Below are 23,673 nucleotides of genomic sequence, written 5' to 3' on the forward strand. Positions count from 1 at the left end.
AGAGAGAACATTTGACAACTGCTGTAGAACCTCCAGAACCGCTGAAACAACTTGTAGAACACCTTCCAGAGCTACTAGTAGAACTGCATCTGGAATAGCTGATAACATATCTTAACTAAGAGAAGGTATGACTTTTCTGAAACTATGAAACATTATTTTATTAATTTGCTGACAGTACTCTGTTAGAACATCATACAATACTTCTGGCAGACCATCTAGACACAGGTGTCAAACTCCAGTCCTCGAGGGCCAGAATCCGGCATGCTTTATGACCTTCTCGCTCAAACACATTCAAATTAGGATCATTTCCAAGCTCCTGCAGAGCTTACTAATAAGCTGATCATTTGAATCAGGTGTTTTGAGGAGAGAAAATCGGAAAACATGCATGATACTGGCCCTAGAGGACAGGAGTTAGACACCTATGATCTGGTTGAATTTCTGAAACGTCTTCTAGAACACTTTCAAGCACAGCTAATAGAACCTTGAGAATATCTCATAGTCATTTTGGAAGATCTTCTGGACAGTCTAAACGTTTTGTAGAACCTCTACTAGAACGTCACACAATACTGCTTGTAGAAGTTCTTGAGCTGGTAGAAGTAACTTTCACTCAACCACCTTAAAAGACTGCTAGTAGAATTTCTTGGAGAACCGCAGAAGGAAAAGCTTATCACATAGGGTTGAGAATATCTTCTGCACGCATTGCTTCAACACTTTAAAAAATATTTCTTTCAAAGCTTATGATTTAACACATTTTATCGAGTCCTGGTAGAAGGTTAGTCATAGAACCTGACTGAAACAGAAGCTTTGGGACATGTTGTGGGAGGAAGGCCCGGTGGGGGTTGAAAGGTGTCTGCTGTGCGTCAGGGAATGAGGAGGAAGCTCAATGTTTTCTCAGATGCGTCCAGGAAGTCTGCGCTACGTTCCGTTCCCACAGCGTGTTTAGACTGCATGGTCCGGGGGTGACGAGAGGAGTCTGCTCACATTTCAGCGCCTCCTCGCAGACGTGAGCACTTCTTTTCATTTCTCTGGCAAAATACAGAAATTAGCATGACCGGTGACGGGCCGGCTCCTCCTAAACGGGACGTGGCCGGGGGCTCCCACTTGTGTCTGAAGACAACGTCACCGGTTCGCTGCACAGTACAATGATGCTAACGTGCTAAATAGAATGAGTTTTTACAAGCTGCTGGTGACACTGCCTGTTGTCCGGCTTCCACATTCCACAACCTTCTGACCCCATTTGCCGCCTTACTCCAAGAAATAAGAGTTCACCTGAGGTTAAAAGGGTTTGGGGTCTTCCGTGGGAATTGCACCTAGTGGTCTTCCAGTAGATCCTTAGCTTGACGCTTTCGCAATGTACAATAGATTTTACAGTACAACTTCTATTTTGAACCTCTGGTACAATTAATTTTATTGAACTTGCTATAGAACCTCTCAAAGAATGTCTGAAGGAAGCACTTGTAGAATCCACAGCCGCACTTGCTGTAAAATAAACATTACTGAAATGGTTGGTGGAAAATCTCAGGCAACTGAAAATAAACATGTACAATTGTAATGGAACCTATTGGAGACCCTATTAAAAAAAAAAAAAAAACACCACATAATGTCTGATGGAACCTCTCAAGTAACTGATGGTAGAACTGTTTATGAAACCGCTGATAAAATTGAAAATTAAATCTAGTGTATGACCTGTGAGAACCTCAAACAAAACGGTTCGTAGAATCTTTATATGAACATGCGATGAAATTAGAACCTGTGGAAGATCAGATAATAAAATATCTGGTGGGATACCATGAAACTTTTGCTGTATTACATGCTGTCAAACGAATACAAAATTGAGTAAATCCCATGAAAGAATCTTTAACGAAACATCCAATGAAACATCAAATCACATGACATGAACCCAATGATGGCGCCTCTAATCCAACTACAAATGGAAGCTCTGGTAAAAAAAAAAAACTGATGGTAACTTAGAAATAACCTCCACAAACCTTGAAATAAAACCTCCGGTAGAACCAGTGGTCCATAAGCTTTGTTGAATCATGGACTGCTTGAGACATGCAAATTCCTTTCGCGGAGCAGCAACCGTCGCAGGGGTGACTTACCTGGCTGTGCAAACTCCACTTGATTCTTAATGCTTTCCACTTCAACAATTGGGCGTTACTCGTTAAAATTATTCAATAGGTTTGCACCTTACTTTGTTTTTGTTTTTTCTTGATGACAAAGGCTTCATTTTATAATTCCTCCTCGGCGCTCTTGAGATACCATCAGAGAAACAATGGGAACGAATCTCTTGTCAAAATAGCTTCATCTTCGAAACATAATGCCAAGTCATCATGACAGGCATTTATCTGCATTTATCTGTACGTTTGCTTTGGTTCATTGTAACAATTACTGTTAGTTTCCAACGTCTTCTTGCGGATTCTGTTTACTTCAACTTACAAACCAAAGTTGGAAAAAAATGCTTGACTCTGATTGACTGCAGTCACACACATTTCTGTCTGATTAGGTAAATATACCCACAGCTTGCACAATTCTCAATCATATCATCCAGTCCCACTTTCGCCCATTGAAGGTAATTGACAGACAGCTGAGCTTTTTTTTGTTTAATTATTATTTTTGGTTTCATTGAGCGGCCTGATAGTTGGCGATCATTCCTTGAGTAGAACCGATAGATGGCGTGCCAGAAAAATATGGAATGTCACCTTCTCGTACCACTTATGGTAGAATCTATGATGGCACAAATATAAGTACCTCTAATGAAATGTCTTGCATAACATCTACTAGAACATATAGGACCACCATATAGATAGAACCGTCTAAAAATCCTCAGGTAGAACCTATTAAAAAAAACATGTGGTTGAATCTCTGTTAGGACCATTATTGGTTTCAAACAAAAAAGTAACGCATGGTAGAACATATAAAAGAGCCTCTACCAAATTATTTGTTTTTGAAACTTATTTTGAAAATTATTGAAATTTTAAATAAAACCTGTAAATGGTAGAGCGTGCTGTAAAACCAATAGTGGAAAATGGCCTCTTGCTAAATAAAGAAATTCACATGTTTTTGAACCTCTGATGAAATAAAACTTTTTATCATACTAAAGTACCAACTCAAACTACCAAAGAATTGTAATGGAACCTGTGGAACATTCTAGGGAACCTATCAAACGACCTATGTGTGTTTATTGTTCTTCAAAGTGATTAATATCTTTCATGCACCTCTCTTTCTCTGTCTCTCTCACACACACACGCCCACACACACGCAGACCCACGCGCACACACGTACGCACATTTTTGTGTACTTACAATGTTGTTGTGACTCCAAAGTGTGTGTCGTGTGTCTCCATTCAATAGCGAGTGTTGTATATGTGCTGCCGGTGACATGACAGGAAACTGTGACGTAGGAAGGAAAATTCTGGATGAAGGTTTGAGGTTTGAGGGAGGACATGCTAACTTTCCAAAGAATGTCTAAGCAGGTGTGACAGCTGAAAGGGAACGACAACTGTCACCGGCACAGAAACACATGCTTGCAGAAAATAACCTACATATGTACGCACGCAAGCACACACACACACACTCACGCACACAAACAGCAATTTAATATTTATTACAACCACATCCAGAACTTTGAGTTAAAACTTTGAAAAAAAGCTACAGTAATGAAGCTAAAAAAAATGCCTGCTAGTAGAACATCTGGAAGAACACCTGATCGACCCTATAGGAGAGTCTATTAAAGAACCTCTAATGAAGCATCAAATAAAATGTGCATCTCCAGAAAACTGTAGTAAAATCCGTTATAAAACCTCTTGGTGTGACTTTAAATTGGACCTAGGGAAGAATTTAAAACGAACCTGAGTTGGAACCTCTCATGGACATCCTGTAAAACGTTTGGTGGTACATATGAAACCTATGGGAGAACCTCTAATAATCACTCTGGTGGGATTTATAGAAACTACGAAAAAACCTGCTTTGAAATCTCTGGTAGAAACAATGATGGAACCTATGGGATAAACTAAGAACTTTTCTTATAGTACCCTCTGGTAGGACTTACAAACAAACCTAATAGAGCCTAACAGAACAAAAAAACCTTTGTTGGATCTATGGTAGACCCAGAAGTTTAAAAAAAAATCCACAAGAACCTATAAAGGAACCTATAGAAGTACCTAAAATGAACCTCAACCTCCACTTGGAACTTATTTTTTAACCTATGATCGGCCTAGTGGATCTCATAAACAGAATCTTTAAAAAAAACTCATACAGTAGAACGCATACAGAACCTCTTAGAACCTGCTGTGAATCCTCTGGTAGAACGCACAGTGAAACATTTGAGAGAACATCCAGTATAAATAATCTCTACAAATCTCTGGTGAAACGTTTTATAAAACCTGATTTGATTTGGTAATTCATTTTAGAACCATATTCCAGAGCAGCAGCGTGGCGTGTGTTTGCCACTGGATGGAACACTTTTTGTTTGTTTGTTTTCTTTTTGTGTGTGTTTTTTCTTAATAATTATTATTTCCAAGGCGTCTGCTATAAATCTGCCCCCACAGTAAGTGACAAATTTAAAGAAAGGTCTGAGTTGAAGTCTGGAGACACTTGGCCCGGCTTTCCGCCAGTCTCGTCCCGTTTGACGTAAACACCCCAGCGCGTCCATAAAACTTCCACGTAGCGACACGCCGTCATTCATCATCATCATCGCAGCCGTTTGTCTCTCTGTCAGCGGGACGTACGGCGAAAAGACAAACGACACAGACCCAGACGCTTTTTCCAGGGGCGCGTGTTGGCCGCCAGGGCGAAAGAGGTTGTTAAACATCCTGAAATGAGATATGCATATGGGCATCCTTTTTGATGGATTCTTCCACACGATTGAGTTTGACATCTTTTCAAATATTAAAGAAATAAGCATGTGGAGAATTTGAAGCTGCGTCCTGAATTAACTGTTGGCTTTGTTCCAGAGTATCACCATTTAGTCATGTGCAACTGACGTTTCTGATACAAATAAATACTCTGTGCACAAAAGGGTTATTTAAAGTACCGTATTTTCCGCACTATAAGGCACACCTAAAAGCCTTAATTTTTTAAAAAAGCTGATGATGCGCCTTATAGTCAGGTGCGCCTTATATATGGATCAATATTGAGATTGGTAGATGGGGAATGAACCGATAAAGTAAGCTTTACCTGTTTCTTTTGTGAGTTTACAGTTGAACAAGGTTGCTCATATTGACATTGAGTTATTCTGCTATTGAGAGTTTAGAGTTATTATTTGAGTTATTATTGTTATTACTGATTGAAAAACTTTTAAAATATGTAATTAATTGAGGATGCGCCGTATAATCCGGTGCACCTTATACATGGAAAACGTTTTAAAATATGTCATTAATTGAGGGTGCGCCTTATAATCCGGTGCGCATTATAGCGCGGAAAATACGGTACTCTACATTGTTATTGAAATATTCATATAAAAAAAACTTTAAAAAATAGTATAAATTAATAGCATATTTTAAATGCATTCATTATTCTGGGTGCACAAAAAAACAATATAAAAAATTAATAATTGTTTCACAGACATTTCAAATGCACGCACTGACAGTTTTCCTTTACTATTAATATTTTAATGCTTACTTATGTAGTACTTTACTCATATTATTTTCATTCTTCAACGTATTTCATTTGTATGCAACGTAACAGCTAAAAGCCACTAATGGGTAAGGAGGATGCAAACCATTCCGTGCTTACCATTGCCATTATTATGATTTTCATCATTTAACACTTTTATAGGCATTGGGAATTGGACGGGAATAGAATGCCATGAGATTTTCCGTCCATGCACATGACAATATCTTTTTTGTTGTCGCTGTTAGTTTTGACATGGGGTACACAGGAGAATGCCCTCGCCTGTTAATGTTCTGCATGCCAGTGAAAAGCCGCCAAACGGGATGGGAACTTCAAAATATAGCGTACTATACCAATTAATACAGCAAAACAAACGCCTTGGTATGTTTTTATTTTGAAGTTGTACCCGGAAGTGTGTCTCAGGAATGACTAACACAGCATTGTTCTGAAATCATGTTCAATCGCTAATTCAGGGCGCTAAAAAATGACTTGATTACACGGGCTGATCAGCGCTCAAGTTCTCCATATCTTCTGGCAAGAGACCTGGAAAGGTATTTTATTTGACTCGTTTATCAATTGTGGTCTTTTGGCATAACCACACACTATCACAAACTTGGTGTAATATGGATGGTGTGCAACCTTGGTTATTTGAACTTGAGCTGCGTCACGAGGAAAAGGACAAACAACGAGCGCATTCAACATTACGCTGGCGCAGCATTCACTGACCGCTCGCAGTGTGGGAAATCTGAAACACACTTAAGTTAGTTAACCCGCAGCAAATATGTAATTTACGTATATGAACACAAGAAAATATGAAGAGATTAGAAAGATGAGATTTGTTTGTTTCGTTGTCATTTTTACATTCTTGCCAAACTGTTGCTGCGCCCGGTCAAGGTAACGTAGAAAATGCCAGAATTTGACCCTAAAATTGAGGGTGCGTTCTATGTACACATGTGACCCATATTTGGGGAAGTACAGTATTTGTTTTTCACCAAGCAAAATAATACAAAAGTATTTTCTTTTATTTTTATCTGAGTACTAAAATACTCAAAAGCTGGAGCTCTAATGGATTCAGTTATTCTTTCAACGTTAAAATGGGTATGTAATTATGTTAGCATTGATGCTCACAAATCTAGCAGCAAATGTTTGCCGGGCGTCCCGGGATGTACGGCTGCTGTGCAAACAGCTGCCCCATGATGACTCCTCACGTGAGCACTTCTCGCCGCACACGCCCCATGGACATGTTAAAGTGTCTAAGCGCCACCGGGGACAGCTAGACGGCTCACTTCCCTTGCCACCGCTCCACGCACACTTTCTCTTGTGGAACAACGCACATTTCTGTCTTCTTTGACGAGATGGGCGCCTACATTGCTAAGATGCTGCTGCCAACTGTCAGCAGCATCGTGTTCCTGCCGGCCGCCAGCGTGGCCGCCAAGCGAGGTTTCCACATGGAGGCCATGGTCTACTTCTTCACTATGTTCTTCAGCGCGGTGAGACTTTGTCCTTATTACTTATTACTTTTTCTTTTGGATCTTTGCATTGGCTATATCAAGTTCCAATTGTGGACACAATATAAGGGCAAAAAACTAAACGGTGGTCACAAAATTATCATTGGTGGTAACAATATCGATACAACGTGTATACGAATTGCTAATTTGTGGTTGCAAAATGTTGTCAAATTTTGTGGCCTCAAAATTCTAATTTGCGGAAATAAAAATGCAGGCTCAAAAGTGGTATAAAATGTAGGGATAGACAGATAATTGTACAGTGCCGATATTTGGCTCTTTTTAAAATATGATGGCCAATAATGGATGGTTTATAACTTGTGTTAAGTTCAGGGAAATATTTACTTGAAATTTCAGCAAATTTTATAGGTGATTTTGCTGAGCTTAGAACATTCCTCACCTTCTGTTTTTCTTTCAAATTAAAAGAATAAAATTATTATTTTCAATATAAAATAAAAATAAAATTATTATTTTCAATATAAATTATTATTTTCAGAATATTTTCAATATATTTTTACGTCACTATTTGAAAAGGTTGTAACTTGAAAATTGTTAGCAATGAAGGCATACACCGTAAATGTTGCATGGTGCAATATTGCTGCTTTAGCGCTTAGAGCAGAGGTGTCAAACTCATTTTTGTCGCGGGCCATTTTGTAGCGAGAACTTCCTTCATTGGGCCGATAAGTTGAGGAAACCAAGTCGATTTTAAATTGTCTCATAGTATTATTACTGTACACAGCAAATTGATGGCTTAGTTGTTTTGAAATCAGAAGTAAAGCAGTCTAGTTTGCTCATTTATTGTTTACATTACTGTAACAGAACAAACCAAAAAATCTCAACTTTATTTTTCATTATACACGACAAGCTAAAGTTTTGGAACAGAGTTTAGCAAGGGTAATGGAAACTTACATGATTTGCTTTCGCGGGCCACATAAAATGACGTGGCGGGCTGGATTTGGCCCCCGGGCCTTGAGTTTGACACCTGTGGCTTAGAGGGTTCATGAAATTTTGGAAAACTTGATTTTTGTTTTGATTTGATGTTTTCAGACATTGCCTTTGTTGATTTTTAAACCTAAAGACTATTGTCTAAAAGTATTATTTTTAAACATTCGACATCAGCAAGCCTGAAAGTTGTTCAGTAAAAATTCTTGAGACATTTCAACAAACCTGTATATTGGAGAATGTATTTTTGGAAAATTTGACACCAATATTTTCCCTTTTATTGAAAACAAATAGTAGCTTCAAATATCAGTCATATCTTTTACTAAAAATCAGAATTGTCCCTGAAAATAAATCACAAACAAGACAAAAGAGGTACAATGTGTAATTTATTGCCGTTTTTTTGATGCATGTAGATCTACCACGCCTGCGACGGACCGGGCCTGACCATCCTATGCTTCATGAAGTACGACATCCTTGAGTACTTCAACGTGTACGGCACAGCGCTGTCCATGTGGGTCACGCTCATCGGTGAGTCTAATCGCAACAAAACCCGACATCCCACTATATGGTGTAGAAATTGGATTATGATGTGGTCTGAGTCATACGTATGTGGCAGTCACACTTGCCAGAGTAGCACCATGTACAGATCACACACCAAAACAGCTGCTGATAACATGTGTTGTCCACACACACACGCACATCTACACACAAGCACACACAAAACAACAGTTCCAGCAGCTGATTGTAGAAGTCTATGAAGGGGCCCATATGACCTTTGAACTCAGTTAGGACTCAAATTTGGGGGCATTAGTAACATAGATCCTGATTTTGTATCAGACATAAGAGAGAGAGAGAGAGAGAGAGAGAGAGAGAGAGAGAGAGAGAGAGAGAGAGAGAGAGAGAGAGAGAACCACATTTCGCATCTTGTGTGTCAGTGGTCCCCAACCCCCGGTCCACGGACCGGTACCGGTCCGTGAATCAACTGGTACCGGGCCGCGTGTGCTGCAACTGAAATATTGTTTTGGAGATGATTTAGTTTAACAGTTCATACATTTGTGTTTGAGCTTTGTTTTTTTTGGCGCCGCCTCTGGCCGCTGTTGATATTACATACATAGTGAGTAGGATATGTGGTTTTTAGAGCAGCCAGAAGACTAACAAATGGATTACGGACTTGCAAGCAAACTTGTTGGTTGACATCTTACCAGACTTGAGAAGGAGCTGGTAATTGGCCATTGTCTATGTTCTCAGCTCTGGGCGACTTCGAGGAGCCTCAGCGTTCCAGCATGACCATGTTTGGAGTTCTGAGCATCGCAGTACGGATTTACCAGGACCGCTGGGGATATGGGATCTACTCGGGTCCCATTGGATCGGCCGTCTTCATCATCACTGTCAAATGGGTGAGTCCCATTACTGCAATGCAACCAGGAGAACCACTACAGGATGAATCCGCTTCTTAATTTCATCAGTGAGTGATCATGTTCATGTCTTCCTCCTCCTCACCTTCACCCCTTCCTTCCTTCTTTTTCCTCATCATAGTTACTTCCTCTTCCTTTCCCAATTCCTTTTCACACCTCTACATACTCACTTTGTGCTCTTTTCCTCATTCACCTCCTTAATCCATATCTTCCTAGTCACCTTCTCCTGACCTCCTTTCCCGTTTCTTCCTTTTCCTTTTTCCTCCTCTCTGGTCATTTATCTTCATCATACGGACCAACTCTTTCAAATTACTATCCTTTTGACCGTCTAATCCTCAGCTTTACTACGCCCTTACCCCTTGATCAGCCTGTTCTTTCACCTGTCAGCTTCAGAAGATGAAGGAGCTGCGTGCGGTTTACCCTGACAAGCGCGTTTACACCCAGCAAGTCGGTCCTGGCTGCTGTTTTGGCGCTTTGGCCCTCATGCTACGCTTCTACTTTGAGGTTCGCTATCAGCGCTGCGCTAACCGTTTTGCGTCTCCAGATCATGATATGTGCGGCTATAAACTCTGTGTTTGTGTGTGCTAGGAGTGGGACTACGCATATGTGCACAGCTTCTATCACCTGTCGCTGTCCGTATCCTTTGTCCTGCTGCTGCCCAAGAAAAACCGCTATTCCGGCTCAGGCCTCAACGCCGCAAAGCTCACCTGCTGGACGTTATGCTGCTGCGTACGTAATGAAATTTTTATAGGGTCATTCCATGTCACCACATAAATCCGCTCCCCGGTGACACTTCTTCAATTTGTCTGATTTTTGTTCTACCAGTGTCCTAGCTGAGTGTTAATATCACATTTTAATGTTGCAATAGACCACTTTGATTATAGGGGGCCTGTTTTTACTACCAGAAACATGAGTAATCAGTTAAAACAACACATGACCTACTTTCTGGACAGAGGATTTTTTTCAGAGAAAAATCCAAAAGTAGTACTCTTTGTAAAGGGTTAGTTGATAGACAAGCAGTTGAATGTTGATTTTAAAAAAGTGATGTTGATGGCGTAAAAAGCTCATTTTTGCCATTTGCTTGGCCAACTAGTGACCCGAAGTATGGGAATCAAAAATTTTAATATCATTCCGTAGCCGTATATTGGAGACATCCCCCACCAAAGGCCCGAGTCCCTTGAAACTGTCTAAATACATAGTAGAGTTCCCAAATATGATAATACATCAGATAATCTCTCAGTCTGTCCCAGGGCATCTGTGGCTACGCAACGTAGTTTACCACCACTGCTCTTACTGTGTGATAGTGCTGTGCTTTGTAAACCGCCTCGGTTTTGTCAAAGGCGCTATATAAATGTAACCATTACTATTTCGATTGTTATTATTATCAGTTGAAACACCACAAACACAAAGCATTTGCAAAACATGGACCCCCAAAATGTAAAGAAAAAAATGTATTGCCAACAAAAATTACTTTTAAAGGTGTTAATATCTCTAAAAAAGTACACCAGAGAGAATGTTGATTTTTGAGTGCATATTTTTATAGACAGGGAAAGAACATATAGAAATAGCAATCTACAGGTGTAGACATTGCATAAAACTAAGGATGAGGGCCTTCAAATATGGTCTCAGGTTAAGTGCGCAATTCCTGGATCACAAAAGTGGGCGTGGCACCCAACTTCGAAGGGCTATACTTTTGAAATCATTCGCGCTATGAGGCTCAAATTTCAGACTCTTTCATTTAACACAATAAGGCATTAGAATAATAATAGGTAAGCTCAAGCGGTCAATGAGGAGGGTGTGTGACTTGACATGGAATGATCATACAGTACATTCAGTGCACTTCTCACAAAAAATGAGAGAGGAATTTCTATTGCACAGGCCACAGCTCTACCTAATATAAAGTACCCTACTGGCCTCATCATCTTCCTCAGTGCTTCCTTTTCCTTCGCATCCTCAATTACTCCTCCTTCTGTTTCCTCTAGTTTCTTGTCTACCACACCTGCACTTGATCTTCACTTACCTCCTCATCAACTCCGTTTCCTGCTGTTTCCACTTGATCCTAACTTGCTCCTCTGAATCATCCTCTTGTTTGCCTTCCAAATGTCTTCTCTTTGACTTCCTTATGTCTCCTCTTAATCCCCATCCTATTCCTCCTAGCCCCCTTTTCTTTTCGATTATCTCCTGTACTTGCTCTTGGCCTTCCTCTTTTTCCTCATGTCATCTCATAAATTTCTTCTCATATTGCTCCTTTCTACACTGCCTTTACCCACCCATACGCACTTCACGTTTATTGGCTTAATCCACAGAGCATGTCACCGGCCTCATACAAGGAGAAGAAAGACACACCAGAGAAAAAAGACACGCCGGAGAAGAAAGAGATGCCAGGAAACAAACACACGGGAGAGAAGGAGAAGAAGAAGAAGAAGACATCAGCATGCCGCTCACTTTTGAAGGCTTTAACCGCGTCCGAGAAGACCCCCATGTTGCCCATCTTCTCCCCCCCACCCTCCACACCTGTCAAAGGCACCAGCATCAGCAAGCTGAAAGAGATGAACGGATGGAAGTAAGGCAGCAACATCGAGCCGAGTGGTGCTGAGTTAGGTGGGCATTTTATGTCAGCTGTTGAAACACTGAAGGTGCAGCGAGAAAATGCAAGGGGTACAGAACTACAAAATGGTGGCGGAGAAAATACACACAAGAATACACAAAAACACATAACGCACAAATATGAAACTGCAACTATGACACATTCACACGAATCCACTTACTAATACACACATGCATGCAAGTGCAGGCTTACTATTTTGCAAGGTGAGTACAAGGGCAAAAGGTCTCATTTTCTTTCGTGGGCAGGTGATGTACGTGCAGCGGCGGGGACAAGAACCTTGCAGCCTTCTCATTAGCGCTCCAAGGCGGTAAAAATTCCAAAAGGTCCCTCAAGACACGTAAAAAAGCAGAAATGTCACGTTTAACAGAGTGATAAAATAAAAACACACAGCTGCCGAGCCAAGCAGACGAGATGATCGGCGTCCAGAACTCATCAAGAGTCTTGGCGCACATGCCACAGACGCCGCCGCCCACTTCCTTTCCTCGAGAGGAAGTCCGCCCGTCAGACAGAGAGACGGGCGGGCTGACGTTTGGCTGTCTGTCTGTCTCTGGAGGACCATTTTACTGCAGACAATTTATACATTTTGGACATGTTTGCTCTCCATGCAGCCTCGCCAGTCACTTTTACTGGCGTGTGTGTGTGCGTGTGTGTGCGTGTGTCTGCGTGTGTGCATGTGTGTGTGTGTGTGTGTGGTCTGAGGTGTGTTTGCCATTGCCAATGTATGAAATGTGCAATCAAAGTGTGGCATTACGTCGCTGTCTCTCATCCAGACCAAAAAAATACAAACTCCCCAAAAGCCCCAAAACACTTGTCTCGGGCACGGCAGCGCTGTGGCTTGGCTCCACTCTCTCCCAAAAGATTCACAACCTCTCTCAAACTTTGGCACTTGACTTTTGTGGTCTTAAGCTGTTCAGGAAAGATGCTCGTTCTCTAATCCCTCATCACTCGATAGAGATCTGTATGAAGTGAACTAACTGGCTCACCAGTTACATGAAAAAATGTTACTTTTAAACCACTATGAAGGCTGTCTGAATGACATCAGGGGATACGTGAGATTTTAACTCATTGGCTGCCAATGACAAGGATGCTTGTCAATTTTTTTCGACAGGGATGGATGAGGGAGTATCTCATTTTGCTCCACTGTAAATGTCTAACTTGGAAACAACTTTACTGATGCACAACCACCAGTAGATGGCAACGCCCCATTTTAAATAGATCAACACAGTTTGAGAGTCCACTGTGATAAATGGCTGAATTTTGTGTACCTACTTTTTTTCTACTGCTGATTATAGTAAAAGAAATGAATAAAAAAAAAAGTCGATGCAATCAAAAAGGTAATAGGGTTTCTGCATGTATTAGGAAATATACTTCAGTGGATTTAATGCTGTGACAAGAACACTACATTTTTCTCTTTTACAAAAGAGCAAACTGACTGTTATATGAAGCAATCTGGCTAAATGGTGTTATAGTGATTCCTTTGTATTGTAATGATGGGAAAATGAAGCTTCAACTTTGCTTCATGAACAAGTTGTTGTGTTGTATGACTCCTATAGATAGCATTGTTTTAAGAAAGTTTAAAGAAAGTGTTTAAAATGGCAAGTCAGTAGGCTTTTATTTTTATGTGCATTCTAAAAGAGTAAAAAAATACTTTATGAAGCATCTTTAAGCTTCAATTTTGCATCTAATGATGAACACGTTCTTTGCCATCACTTTTTATTTTGTCATTTTCCATCAATTTTCCAACAGATGATCCAAATTATTTTATACGTTCTATGTTCTGGAGTTGCTGAATAAAATATGCCTGGAGATATCATTACAAATTATGTTCCAAAGTTGAAGAAATCAGACACAGTTGACACAGAACTCTTTTTTTCATTCACTAATACCTTGCTCTGGTTATGGTGTACTTGGCAAAGCACATACAGTACACATATGTTCAGAATATCACACACTAATAATCTCAGACACACACAACACAGATACAACCACAAAAATGTAATTCGTCACACACATACACACACACGCATACATTGACAATCTCACAAGTTCTCAATTTTACACTCATACAATCTGGCAAATACCCACAAAAATGGGCATTTTATCACACAAACGCACATCATATTTTCTTTTACAAAACAGGGTTTTAATATTAAATTCCTTGTATGTTTTTGATATTCAAATATAACAGTAATAAACGTATTTTACACTTGTTTGACAATGTTCATATGAGACTTTGCATTTGCAGTTCATTAAAAAAATATATTATGAAAGACGATTTATTATTTCCATAATTGCCAATGTAAAAAAAAACATACACTTTTCCAAGCATGAACACATGATGACTGTCTCTTTGTTGATGTTGGACTTTCTCCGCCTGGAGACGACAGAAGTTAACAGCCGCTCCGCCGTCAACTGTTAGCGCAGCTGCTCGTCATGCTACACTCACTCGTTCCGTTAACACCGAGGTCAGTTTACACTAAAGTCTGCCGACTGTCGCACCTTGGCAGAGGACTGTGCGTCACTGATTGACATTCCACAGTTAAAGATTCTCGAAGTAAAATGCAGGGTTTTATTTTGAAAATATGGAACTATTACTCCAGAATTCAGTAGACATAAGTTCTTGCGCTCCAGACCCACAGTACTGTGGTACTACAATAGTCCTCCTTAGAGCCCCCAACACTTTCTGTAATTCTACTGTAATTTTAGAATGTAGAACATTTGCTCCTCTTATTCAAGACCCTGGTCCAGATTCTAGTCCAATTTAGCCCATGGTGCCACCTATTGGCTAAAAAAAAGAATGGGAAAGGAAAGCCTGAAGGCTGATTAGAACTTTAAAGGCGGAACTAAAGAGTTACTTTGGAAGTCGGAATTATGTGCAGTTTCACCAGGACACAAACTTGGTACCCAAACTAGCATCTAAAGAGCCACAAAATTTTAATTAACGGGCACAAGGTGTCCGCACACAGCTAGTTTATTGCCAAAGACAAGCAGTAGTTTAAGTCCAATATTTGTATATAATTTGTTGTATTTAGTCAATTGTTGTATGCTTCTATTCTCGGACATCATCTATGTATCTATGTAATATTTAGACCCAACATCAAAATAGTTCAACTTGAGCTCACTTTATCTTGAATTTTCACCCCTTAGAATCATGTTGACAGAGGAGGGTTTTTTTTTTTTTGTCATTATTTTGTTTGGTTTTTTTTTTTTTTTTTTGCTTGCTTGCTTGTGTCAGTTTGACTACTGGAGTTGTCATGCCTAAAGAGTGAGGATCAATGGTGACGCCTTGACAAAGCGACAGTGTTAATGTGCAAAAAAAAAAATAATACAGGTATATAAGTATAATTTGAGGTATTTGAGATTATTCTGTTTGCAATCTAGTTGTTTCACTTCATAAAAGAGTATGCTTCTAAGTTTACAACGTTCCCACTTTGCCGCACTTTTTAGATAGGCGTTACGAGCCAAATTAAATTATGTGCTGCAGTCAGGACTTTTTTTTCTTTTTTAAATCAAATTCAGTTTGAGCTCGCCTCGGCTTCAGTCATCCTAACGGGATCGTCTATAATGTTGACAAAAGGCAGTATATATATAGTGCCAAATAACAGAACAGTAGAAGTTCATAAAAGATGACACTGTCATCTTTTATTAATTTCTACTATTCTGGATCCTGTCAGACAGGACAAACATTTTGGGGATAAATTTGACATTTTACTTGTAAACGTTGAATACCGGAGTCACAGGTATGCCTGTCAAAATAAAAAAATGCTGATGGAAAAGAGTAATCAAAAGTTAACAATGCTACATTATTTCGTCTTAATATATATTTATTATTTGATAGTATATAAAATCTTGAACCATGGGTTAATAACGCCCAACACAGCATAGGCTAATCGTTTTCGTCCCGTTTTATAGTTTTAATTTGAAGAGCCACAACGGAAATGGAAGAAAAGGCCGGCGATCAGCTGACTGAAATGTTGACAAAGCATACTTTGATCCCGGAAGTGGACCAAAACACCAAAAGACACCGGGATGTTTGGCACGCGACACCTGCCATTGTTATTCGTGTGACTATTGGATATATTTCAAGTATTGTATTCACATTCGCAATCGTGTTTAAGGGTTTTAGCAGGCAAATGCCAGCTCTGCTCCTGCGAACTGCACAAGTGGACTATCACGGGTAAGATTTTGGCAAGTCGCGATGGACACCCAGCAGGAGCGCAGAGGGCTACTGGATACTGAGGGGCAAGATGATGGCGATCCTACTGGTCTTATGTCCGAGCAGGACGCTTATCTTAGGTAAGCTAGACAAATTGTGAAAAATAACGAAGGAGCAAGTTTACATTTTCTGATTAGGTTGAAACAGTTTTTATGTGATAATGTCAGTTTTTCTTTTTACATCATTTGTATGTTTTTTAAGATCCAAAATAAATGTATTACACTGTATTGGCTTTATTTTATTGGACAAATGAACAAACCTGGCTCATTTAGGGAAATATTAGAATTTAAAATACATTAAAAAAAAAAGAGTCCAATATAATTATATTAACTTGAGATTCATTTTGTTCATCATATATTTTCAATATTTTATAACATTTTCATTTGTCTTTCTTTTCAAAGTACATTTAATTTTTTTATTAATGTTACAGATGAATTTGAAATACAGTATATAGTCGTTTGTTTTCAACCAAGACGGTATTAAACCCATTTTAATTTATAAAACAATTAACTAATTTTAGTCTTTTGTATTTAAGTCAAAGTTTAAATGAAAAAAAAATCTATGAAATGAACAACAAATACAAATATTATTACAACGTTTACGTGTGAAGAAAAGATGAAAAGAAGACAATGCGTGGGAGGCTCAAAGGTTCTGACGTGAAAGATCAAATTGTGGTCTCTCATGACTTCTTTAATGTAATCAAGCCGAGTTATCCTGGTTAACGCTAATCATTAACATGCTTCTCTGCCACCCCCCTTTCTTCCTTCCTGTGCAGCAAAGTCAGCAACAGGAAGTTGTATCTTGCCACCTTGGCGTCCGTGCTGGGGCCCATGAGCTTCGGCTTCGTGTTGGGCTACAGCTCACCCGCTATCCCTGAGCTGGCCAGGAGCCCGGATCCCCGACTACGTCTCGACAACGTGCAGGCGTCTTGGTTTGGGGTAAGAGGGTCATCCGATTGGCTTTCTGGACATCACCGTGGGAAAGAGCAGATTCGTTTGTTGGTGGTGACGCTGTGTTTGTCCACCGCGCCTTCAGTCGGTGGTGACCCTGGGGGCGGCGGCGGGCGGCCTCTTGACCGGGTGGATGGTGGACAAGGCGGGCAGGAAGCTGACGCTCATGTTCTGCTCGCTGCCTTTTGTCTTCGGCTTCACTGTTATCATCGCCGCCCAGAATGTGTGGATGCTGTACATTGGACGCATGCTCACGGGGCTCGCCAGTGGTGGCGCGTCACTTGTCGTACCGGTTAGATTCTTTGTCCAGCGTCTTTCCTTGTTATGCCACTTACCTTATTACGCTTCCTTTCCTGTGTTCTCTCACACTACCTCCTTTCTCATTACCTTTCCTGTCACGGCTTGTGACTCTTCTTTGCTCTTTTTGCCTCTTTCCTTGTTATGCCACTTTCCTTTAGGTCTCCTTTCTCCTTGTTATTCTCATTTACTTACTTGCTCAACCTTTCCTCATCCCCTTTACCTCACTTCTTGTGATGTCTCTTTCCTTGTTATTCCATTTTATTCCATACATTACTTCTTGTGTTCTGTCTCTCAAGTGAATGTTAAACACTTGCCTCCTTTCCAGTGTTCTCATCTTTCTCCTCACCGCTCACGTCTTGTAATGCTTCTTTGTTTTTTATGCCTCTCTCATCGTTTGACTTGCTTTTCTTGTATGCTCCCAATGTTTCCTCATCATGTATTTCTTTTTTTTTCTCACCAGCTTTACATCTCCGAGATGGCTCATGAGCGTGTGCGAGGAACGCTGGGCTCGTGTGTACAGCTGATGGTGGTGCTCGGCATCATGGGAGTCTACCTGGCTGGTATATGACTTCTGCCTGTCAAATCACATTGACCTCTGCAGTTGGAAGTTGAATACACTCGAACTCAAATGGAATACCTTTCCGCGTCTCTGTACGCTAGACCTTGCCACTCTTAGTAATTCAATCATTTGTAGACACCATACCCTTGACATCATCCTCTTCGTTTTAGTAATACTTTTGCATGTGAACAAGGATGGCTTCCGATGTTGGTTCAGTCTGCTTGCTTCGTTTATTAAAAATAATGCTGTAACAGTCTCAGCTGACATGAGCTGCTGTTAGATGCAACTGGCACTGGCTGCTTACTGCCAACTGACATCCACCCTCTTAGCTGGTCTCATTACGGTAATTATTGTAAGAAAGGATATGGCCGATATTAAAATGCGAATCTGTGCGTCAAAACTCTGCTTATGTGGCTGACAGATCAATCTTCCTCAAATGATGTCGAATAAAAAAAAAAGTCTTTTAAGTTACCAAACTTTAAGCCTTCATTTAAAAAAAAAAAAACTGCTTCTTATATATGGGGAATTACGGTATTTCCTTCATTGTATGTCCTCTTCACTTACTTACAAGTCGTGATGGTGTCACTGTGGCCCCCTGCAGGTCTGTTTGTGGACTGGCGCTGGCTGGCGGTGTGCGGGGCCTTGCCGCCCACGTTGCTGATTTTGTCCATGTGCTTCATGCCTGAGACCCCACGCTTCCTGCTGTCGCAGGGCAAGCGGCGCGAGGCTGAGGAGGCGCTGCGCTTCCTTCGAGGGCCGCAAGCGGCTGTGGAGTGGGAGTGCGCCCGCATTGAGGATGCCTGCGACCAGCAGGCAGGTTGGGAGTGTGTGTGTGAATCACACATTCACCCTCACAAAATATACGAATGGACACACACATATACACACACACTCATATAACACATAACGCCTAATATGCTGCTTGACTTTGGGTGTGAATGGGTAAATTTGAGTTTTTTTAAAGCACTTGGAGCATCATTTGGTATAAAAAGTGTCTTATAAGTCAATTTCATATACAGTAGACAAAAACATTCATGGACACATTTACCCGCACTAATGTAGTCACACACCCTCTAATACACACTTAAACACGCTAAAACACTAACACTCTCACATTCACAAAAGTACAGTATACACCCAATACTGCATACAAATTTACTCACACCAATCTCTCACACACTAAAATTCACTCTTACACGCATTCTCATTCATTCATTCATTCATTCTCTTTTTTAGACTTGAAACTCGACTTAAACCCGTACACTAAACTTCCGAGACTTGACTCCACTCTTCTTTTGGGCCTCATGAACGTGACCAACCTCTATGGTGTAACTTGCTTTCACTTTATGTACCATATGGGCTGGGTAGAGTAGCCAAAATATTTATTAAAGTTCAAGTTTAATGTTACTCATTCCAATGGAAAAAGTACCGCCTGGGGGGTGCACTTACCAAAGCGCCTAATTGAGTACTGTCAGTAATAATTATGAGAACTGCAGCATGTGTTTCAGTTGTGACATGGTAAGGGAAACAAAACAACAAAATACTGTAAAAATAAAGAATTCACATATATAATGCACAGTAATACATACACAGTGATACACTCACGAATGCACACGGAAAATCATACACATAACGCACTAAAACATTCCCACAAAAACAGAAGCATTAATGCATACATTTCCACCATGCACACTTAATCACACTTGCACACATGAGTACACACATTAATACATTAATGTACATTCATACTTCAACAATTACTTTTGCGCACACAAATTCACATAAATGTCCTGACACTTACATGCATTTACAGTACACTAATACTCAAACCAACTCTCACTAATACACCGACACACACTGACATGCACATGCAAACTCATGCACACTATTACACACCAATCACACACAAACTAATGTGCACAGATTATTGAGTTAACTATCTATTTTCTCTCTCATACAATTAATTATCTAGTTAGTGAACTGCATATTTGGTTATGTAGTTTATACTGTGTTTCTATTTTGGACAGGGTTCCAGCTTCCAAGTGTCAGACTTGAAAGATGCTGGAGTGTACAAGCCGCTGATCATCGGAGTAATGATGATGGTCTTTCAGCAAATGTCGGGCATCAATGCCATCATGTTCTATGCGCAGAACATCTTTGAGCAGGCAAACTTCAAGGTTGGCCCTTGTAAGCTTAAGTGTGAAATTATGGCGTCGATGACCATGTTGTGTACTTCAGGAGAGTGATCTGGCCTCAGTGATGGTGGGTGCAGTTCAGGTGGTCTTCACCGGCGTGGCAGCGCTCATTATGGACAAAGCGGGAAGGAAAGTGCTGCTCATCATTTCAGGTGAGCTGCTCTTAGACCTTGAGGGACATTATTAACTGCGCTGTTACAAGAGGTTTAGGAATCAAGCCACGTGACTTGACTTGTGTTAGGGATTCGACTTTTAAAACATGAATTTCCCCTGTGGTTTATATTGTGTGTTTAGGTGTGGCCATGGTGATAAGCACAGCAGCGTTTGGGCTTTATTTCTACTTGATGTCAAGGAGCTCATCACCTGAGGAACATCACGCCAACATGGCCTGGTTGGCCCTCACCAGCATGGCCATCTTCATCACGGGTCAGACAAACAGTTCACGCAAATCTGTCATTTCTATGACACGGCCATTCTCTGAGCTGGCTGGATAGTTAAACAACTAGTTAGTTGTTAATTTAGAATTTTTTAATGATACTCAGAAGGAAAATTCTGCTGTTACACTAACATACAGCTAGCTATTTTGTTTGTTTGTTTTATGTGTGGGTGTGTTTTTTTTTTATGTTTTCCTATCTCTACCAATTACTAAAGAATAAGCAGTGCATGTTTATGTTTTGTGTGTGTGCGTGTGTAGGCTTTGCCTTGGGTTGGGGTCCCATCCCATGGTTGGTCATGTCTGAGATTTTCCCGGTGAAAGTTCGCGGATTCGCCAGCTCCTTGTGTGTGCTGACCAATTGGGGAATGGCCTTCATCGTCACCAAGAGCTTCCAAGACATGATGGTCAGCTTCTAAATACTACTTTTATTCGCAAGTTGGTTCAATTCCCATTTCTTCACTGGTTAGCTAGCTACTTGATTTTCATTAATTAGTTATTCATTGACAAGTTGGATAATTATCTTGCTAGTGAGTTAGTTTAACGGTCTACCGTAATTCTCCAAAGACTTTTTCTCCCAAAATATATTTATATTAGCCGTATTCTGACTGAAAATAATTACCGTAATGAGACGAGAGTGGATGTCAGTTGGCTGTCAGCACCCAGTGCCTGTTGCAGCTAACAGCAGCTCAAGTTAACTGAGGTTGTTATTTTCAATAAAAGAAGCGAGCACACCGAACCAACGTTTGAGAGCATCTTTGTTCACCAATAGTACTAAAATGGAGAGGATCATGTATAAGTTATGTCTCCCGCGGATTCAATTAAGAGTGGCAAGATATGCAGCTGAGTGCTACGGTTAGAGAACACTGAAATGTATTCAATTTGACTCGTTTTTTAATTGTGGTCTTTTGGCATATACACACAGTCATAAACTTGGTGGAACATGGATAGTGCGCAACTTTGTGTATTTATGGTAAAATGAACTCAAGCTGTATTGCGAGGACAGTTTCAAGCGCATTCAATGTTACACTGGCGCTGCATTTACTGACTGCTCACAATGTGGGAAATATGAAACACACTTAACCTACAACTAATATACAACATACATAAAGGAACACAAGAAAATATTAAGAATTTACACAAGATGAGATTGATTCTGTTTTGCTATATTTTTGACACTGTTGCTGATTATTGGTGCGTCTTATACACGGTACTAAAAAATACCAGAATTTGATCCCAAAATTAATGTTACACCTGTGAGTCTTATATTTGGGGAATTACAGTATTTAGTCATTCATTTCTTGACAGGTTATAGTTTGTCAGTGTTGTCCTGACTGCTCAGTTGACTGGTCAGTGTATAATTTCAGGGAATGAACAATTGACACAAACAAATAGAATTTAGGTTGAATTTAGGTCAATGCCTCAAATTGTGTTCAGCCAGCAAAGAAGGCATTGGTAGATCTAACTTCCTGCCAATGGAAATAAAAAGTCAGTTACCGACCATTTTTAATGGGTTCGGCTGTTCTCTTTCAGATTCTTCTCAGCAGTGCGGGAACTTTCTGGCTCTTCTCATGCATGTGCTTTCTCAGCGTGGTCTTCACCGTTGGCTTCGTACCGGAAACCAAAGGTCGGACGTTAGAGCAGATAGAGGCCAACTTCCGGGGAACAGCGGGACCGTGATGGCTTTCAGGAACCTCATAAATACTATATAAGCATTCTAAATAATTGTCTCTAATGCACAAGCAGCAAGAGTACTGGGAGGAAGGAGCATCGTTGACATGTTATCAGTGACACGTTATCATGTTATCAGTCAGATCACTACTGGAAAATGGATTGATCATTTTTCACTTACATTTTTTTGTTGAGGAATGAAGCTAAAATACTTTCTACAACTCACCTCAAGCGGGCTTTCATAAAACGTTTGTAAGAATATGCAGGGGTATATTTTGGAAAATAAAAAAAAATGTCATGGAAAGACTTTATACAGGTACTGGTGGGTTTATAAAGCAGGGGTGGGTGGGCAAAATATGCCCGTTTTTTTTTTTTTTTTTTATACTGCATATACTGTCATTGAAAAGTGTGCAAATTTATTGTGTTTCTTTGTGACAGAAATTGAGTCATAAGCATTCCACTGAAGATTTACATTTGGAAGAGTTGTGTAAAATGCATTGATGATACAATGAGTTAATTACTTATGTTTTCATCAGTTTATTCAATCCTTTCATTAAATAAGTGGTTAATTGATTGCTTATGAATCAACATAGAGGGGGAAAATTAGTAATTTCACATGCACTGAACTTTTTTAAATGGTTAATTAATTTAAATGTGTAGTTTCATTATAATTATCCATCTATTTTCTGTTTAACATTACTTTTATTTTATTTTTCATTTTACCTCCTCTACAAACATTGGACCTGGCTCGTTTCTTCCTCGAAGGGAAAAAAATGGTTTGCCCACCCCTAATCACGATTTAGCACAACATTGCAACACATCAATGCATTTCTCTATTTGTCTTGGTAGGGATGTAGTAACGTGTATATCACATTTTTTTGTTATTCTTTTTGAATGGTGCATTAAAATGGAAAATAAAGTGTTTTGACTAATAATATACAGAAACGTGTCAAAATGCAGAGTAAATGCACGAATAAATAATAATCGCATTTGTCTAGTTCAAATATAGCTTTTCCGCTGTGACGTCCTGATGAATTACAGCGTAAAAGTGTCAAATACGGACGCCTAGTTTATAAAGCATTAAAGAGTAATAAATGTAACTCATAATATTTTGAAATTATAGCTTTGTGCTCTAAATATTTTAAAAATAACAATTTGTTCTCGGGAGAGCGACTCCGTAAGTGACAGCAGTAGGAGTGTAGCGACTTAATTTGACACGGTGAGGACCGGACTTCCTATTCGGTACACGATGTATTGACTTCCGGTC

General features: G+C 40.0%; 2 protein-coding genes across 2 annotated transcripts; both read left to right on the forward strand.

Annotated features, from left to right (window-relative positions):
• Nucleotides 1-6,967: 6,967 nt before the first annotated feature.
• Nucleotides 6,968-14,179, forward strand: mymk (myomaker, myoblast fusion factor). Its single transcript, XM_088418863.1, has 6 exons — nucleotides 6,968-7,102; nucleotides 8,473-8,587; nucleotides 9,308-9,456; nucleotides 9,862-9,978; nucleotides 10,063-10,203; nucleotides 11,781-14,179. Exons 1-6 carry the CDS (start codon nucleotides 6,968-6,970, stop codon nucleotides 12,039-12,041), a joined length of 918 nt encoding a protein of 305 aa, XP_088274989.1. The 3' UTR covers nucleotides 12,042-14,179.
• A 1,912-nt stretch (nucleotides 14,180-16,091) lies between these two features.
• On the forward strand, nucleotides 16,092-23,341 carry slc2a8 (solute carrier family 2 member 8). Its single transcript, XM_088412834.1, has 10 exons — nucleotides 16,092-16,378; nucleotides 17,074-17,236; nucleotides 17,334-17,540; nucleotides 18,009-18,108; nucleotides 18,709-18,920; nucleotides 20,135-20,284; nucleotides 20,346-20,454; nucleotides 20,597-20,728; nucleotides 20,997-21,142; nucleotides 22,269-23,341. Exons 1-10 carry the CDS (start codon nucleotides 16,281-16,283, stop codon nucleotides 22,413-22,415), a joined length of 1,464 nt encoding a protein of 487 aa, XP_088268960.1. The 5' UTR covers nucleotides 16,092-16,280; the 3' UTR covers nucleotides 22,416-23,341.
• The last annotated feature ends 332 nt before the right edge of the window (nucleotides 23,342-23,673 follow it).

Source organism: Hippichthys cyanospilos, chromosome 1 (assembly GCF_059441005.1).
Source record: "Hippichthys cyanospilos isolate Australia breed blue-spotted pipefish chromosome 1, RoL_Hcya_1.0, whole genome shotgun sequence".
Lineage (NCBI taxonomy): Eukaryota > Metazoa > Chordata > Actinopteri > Syngnathiformes > Syngnathidae > Hippichthys > Hippichthys cyanospilos.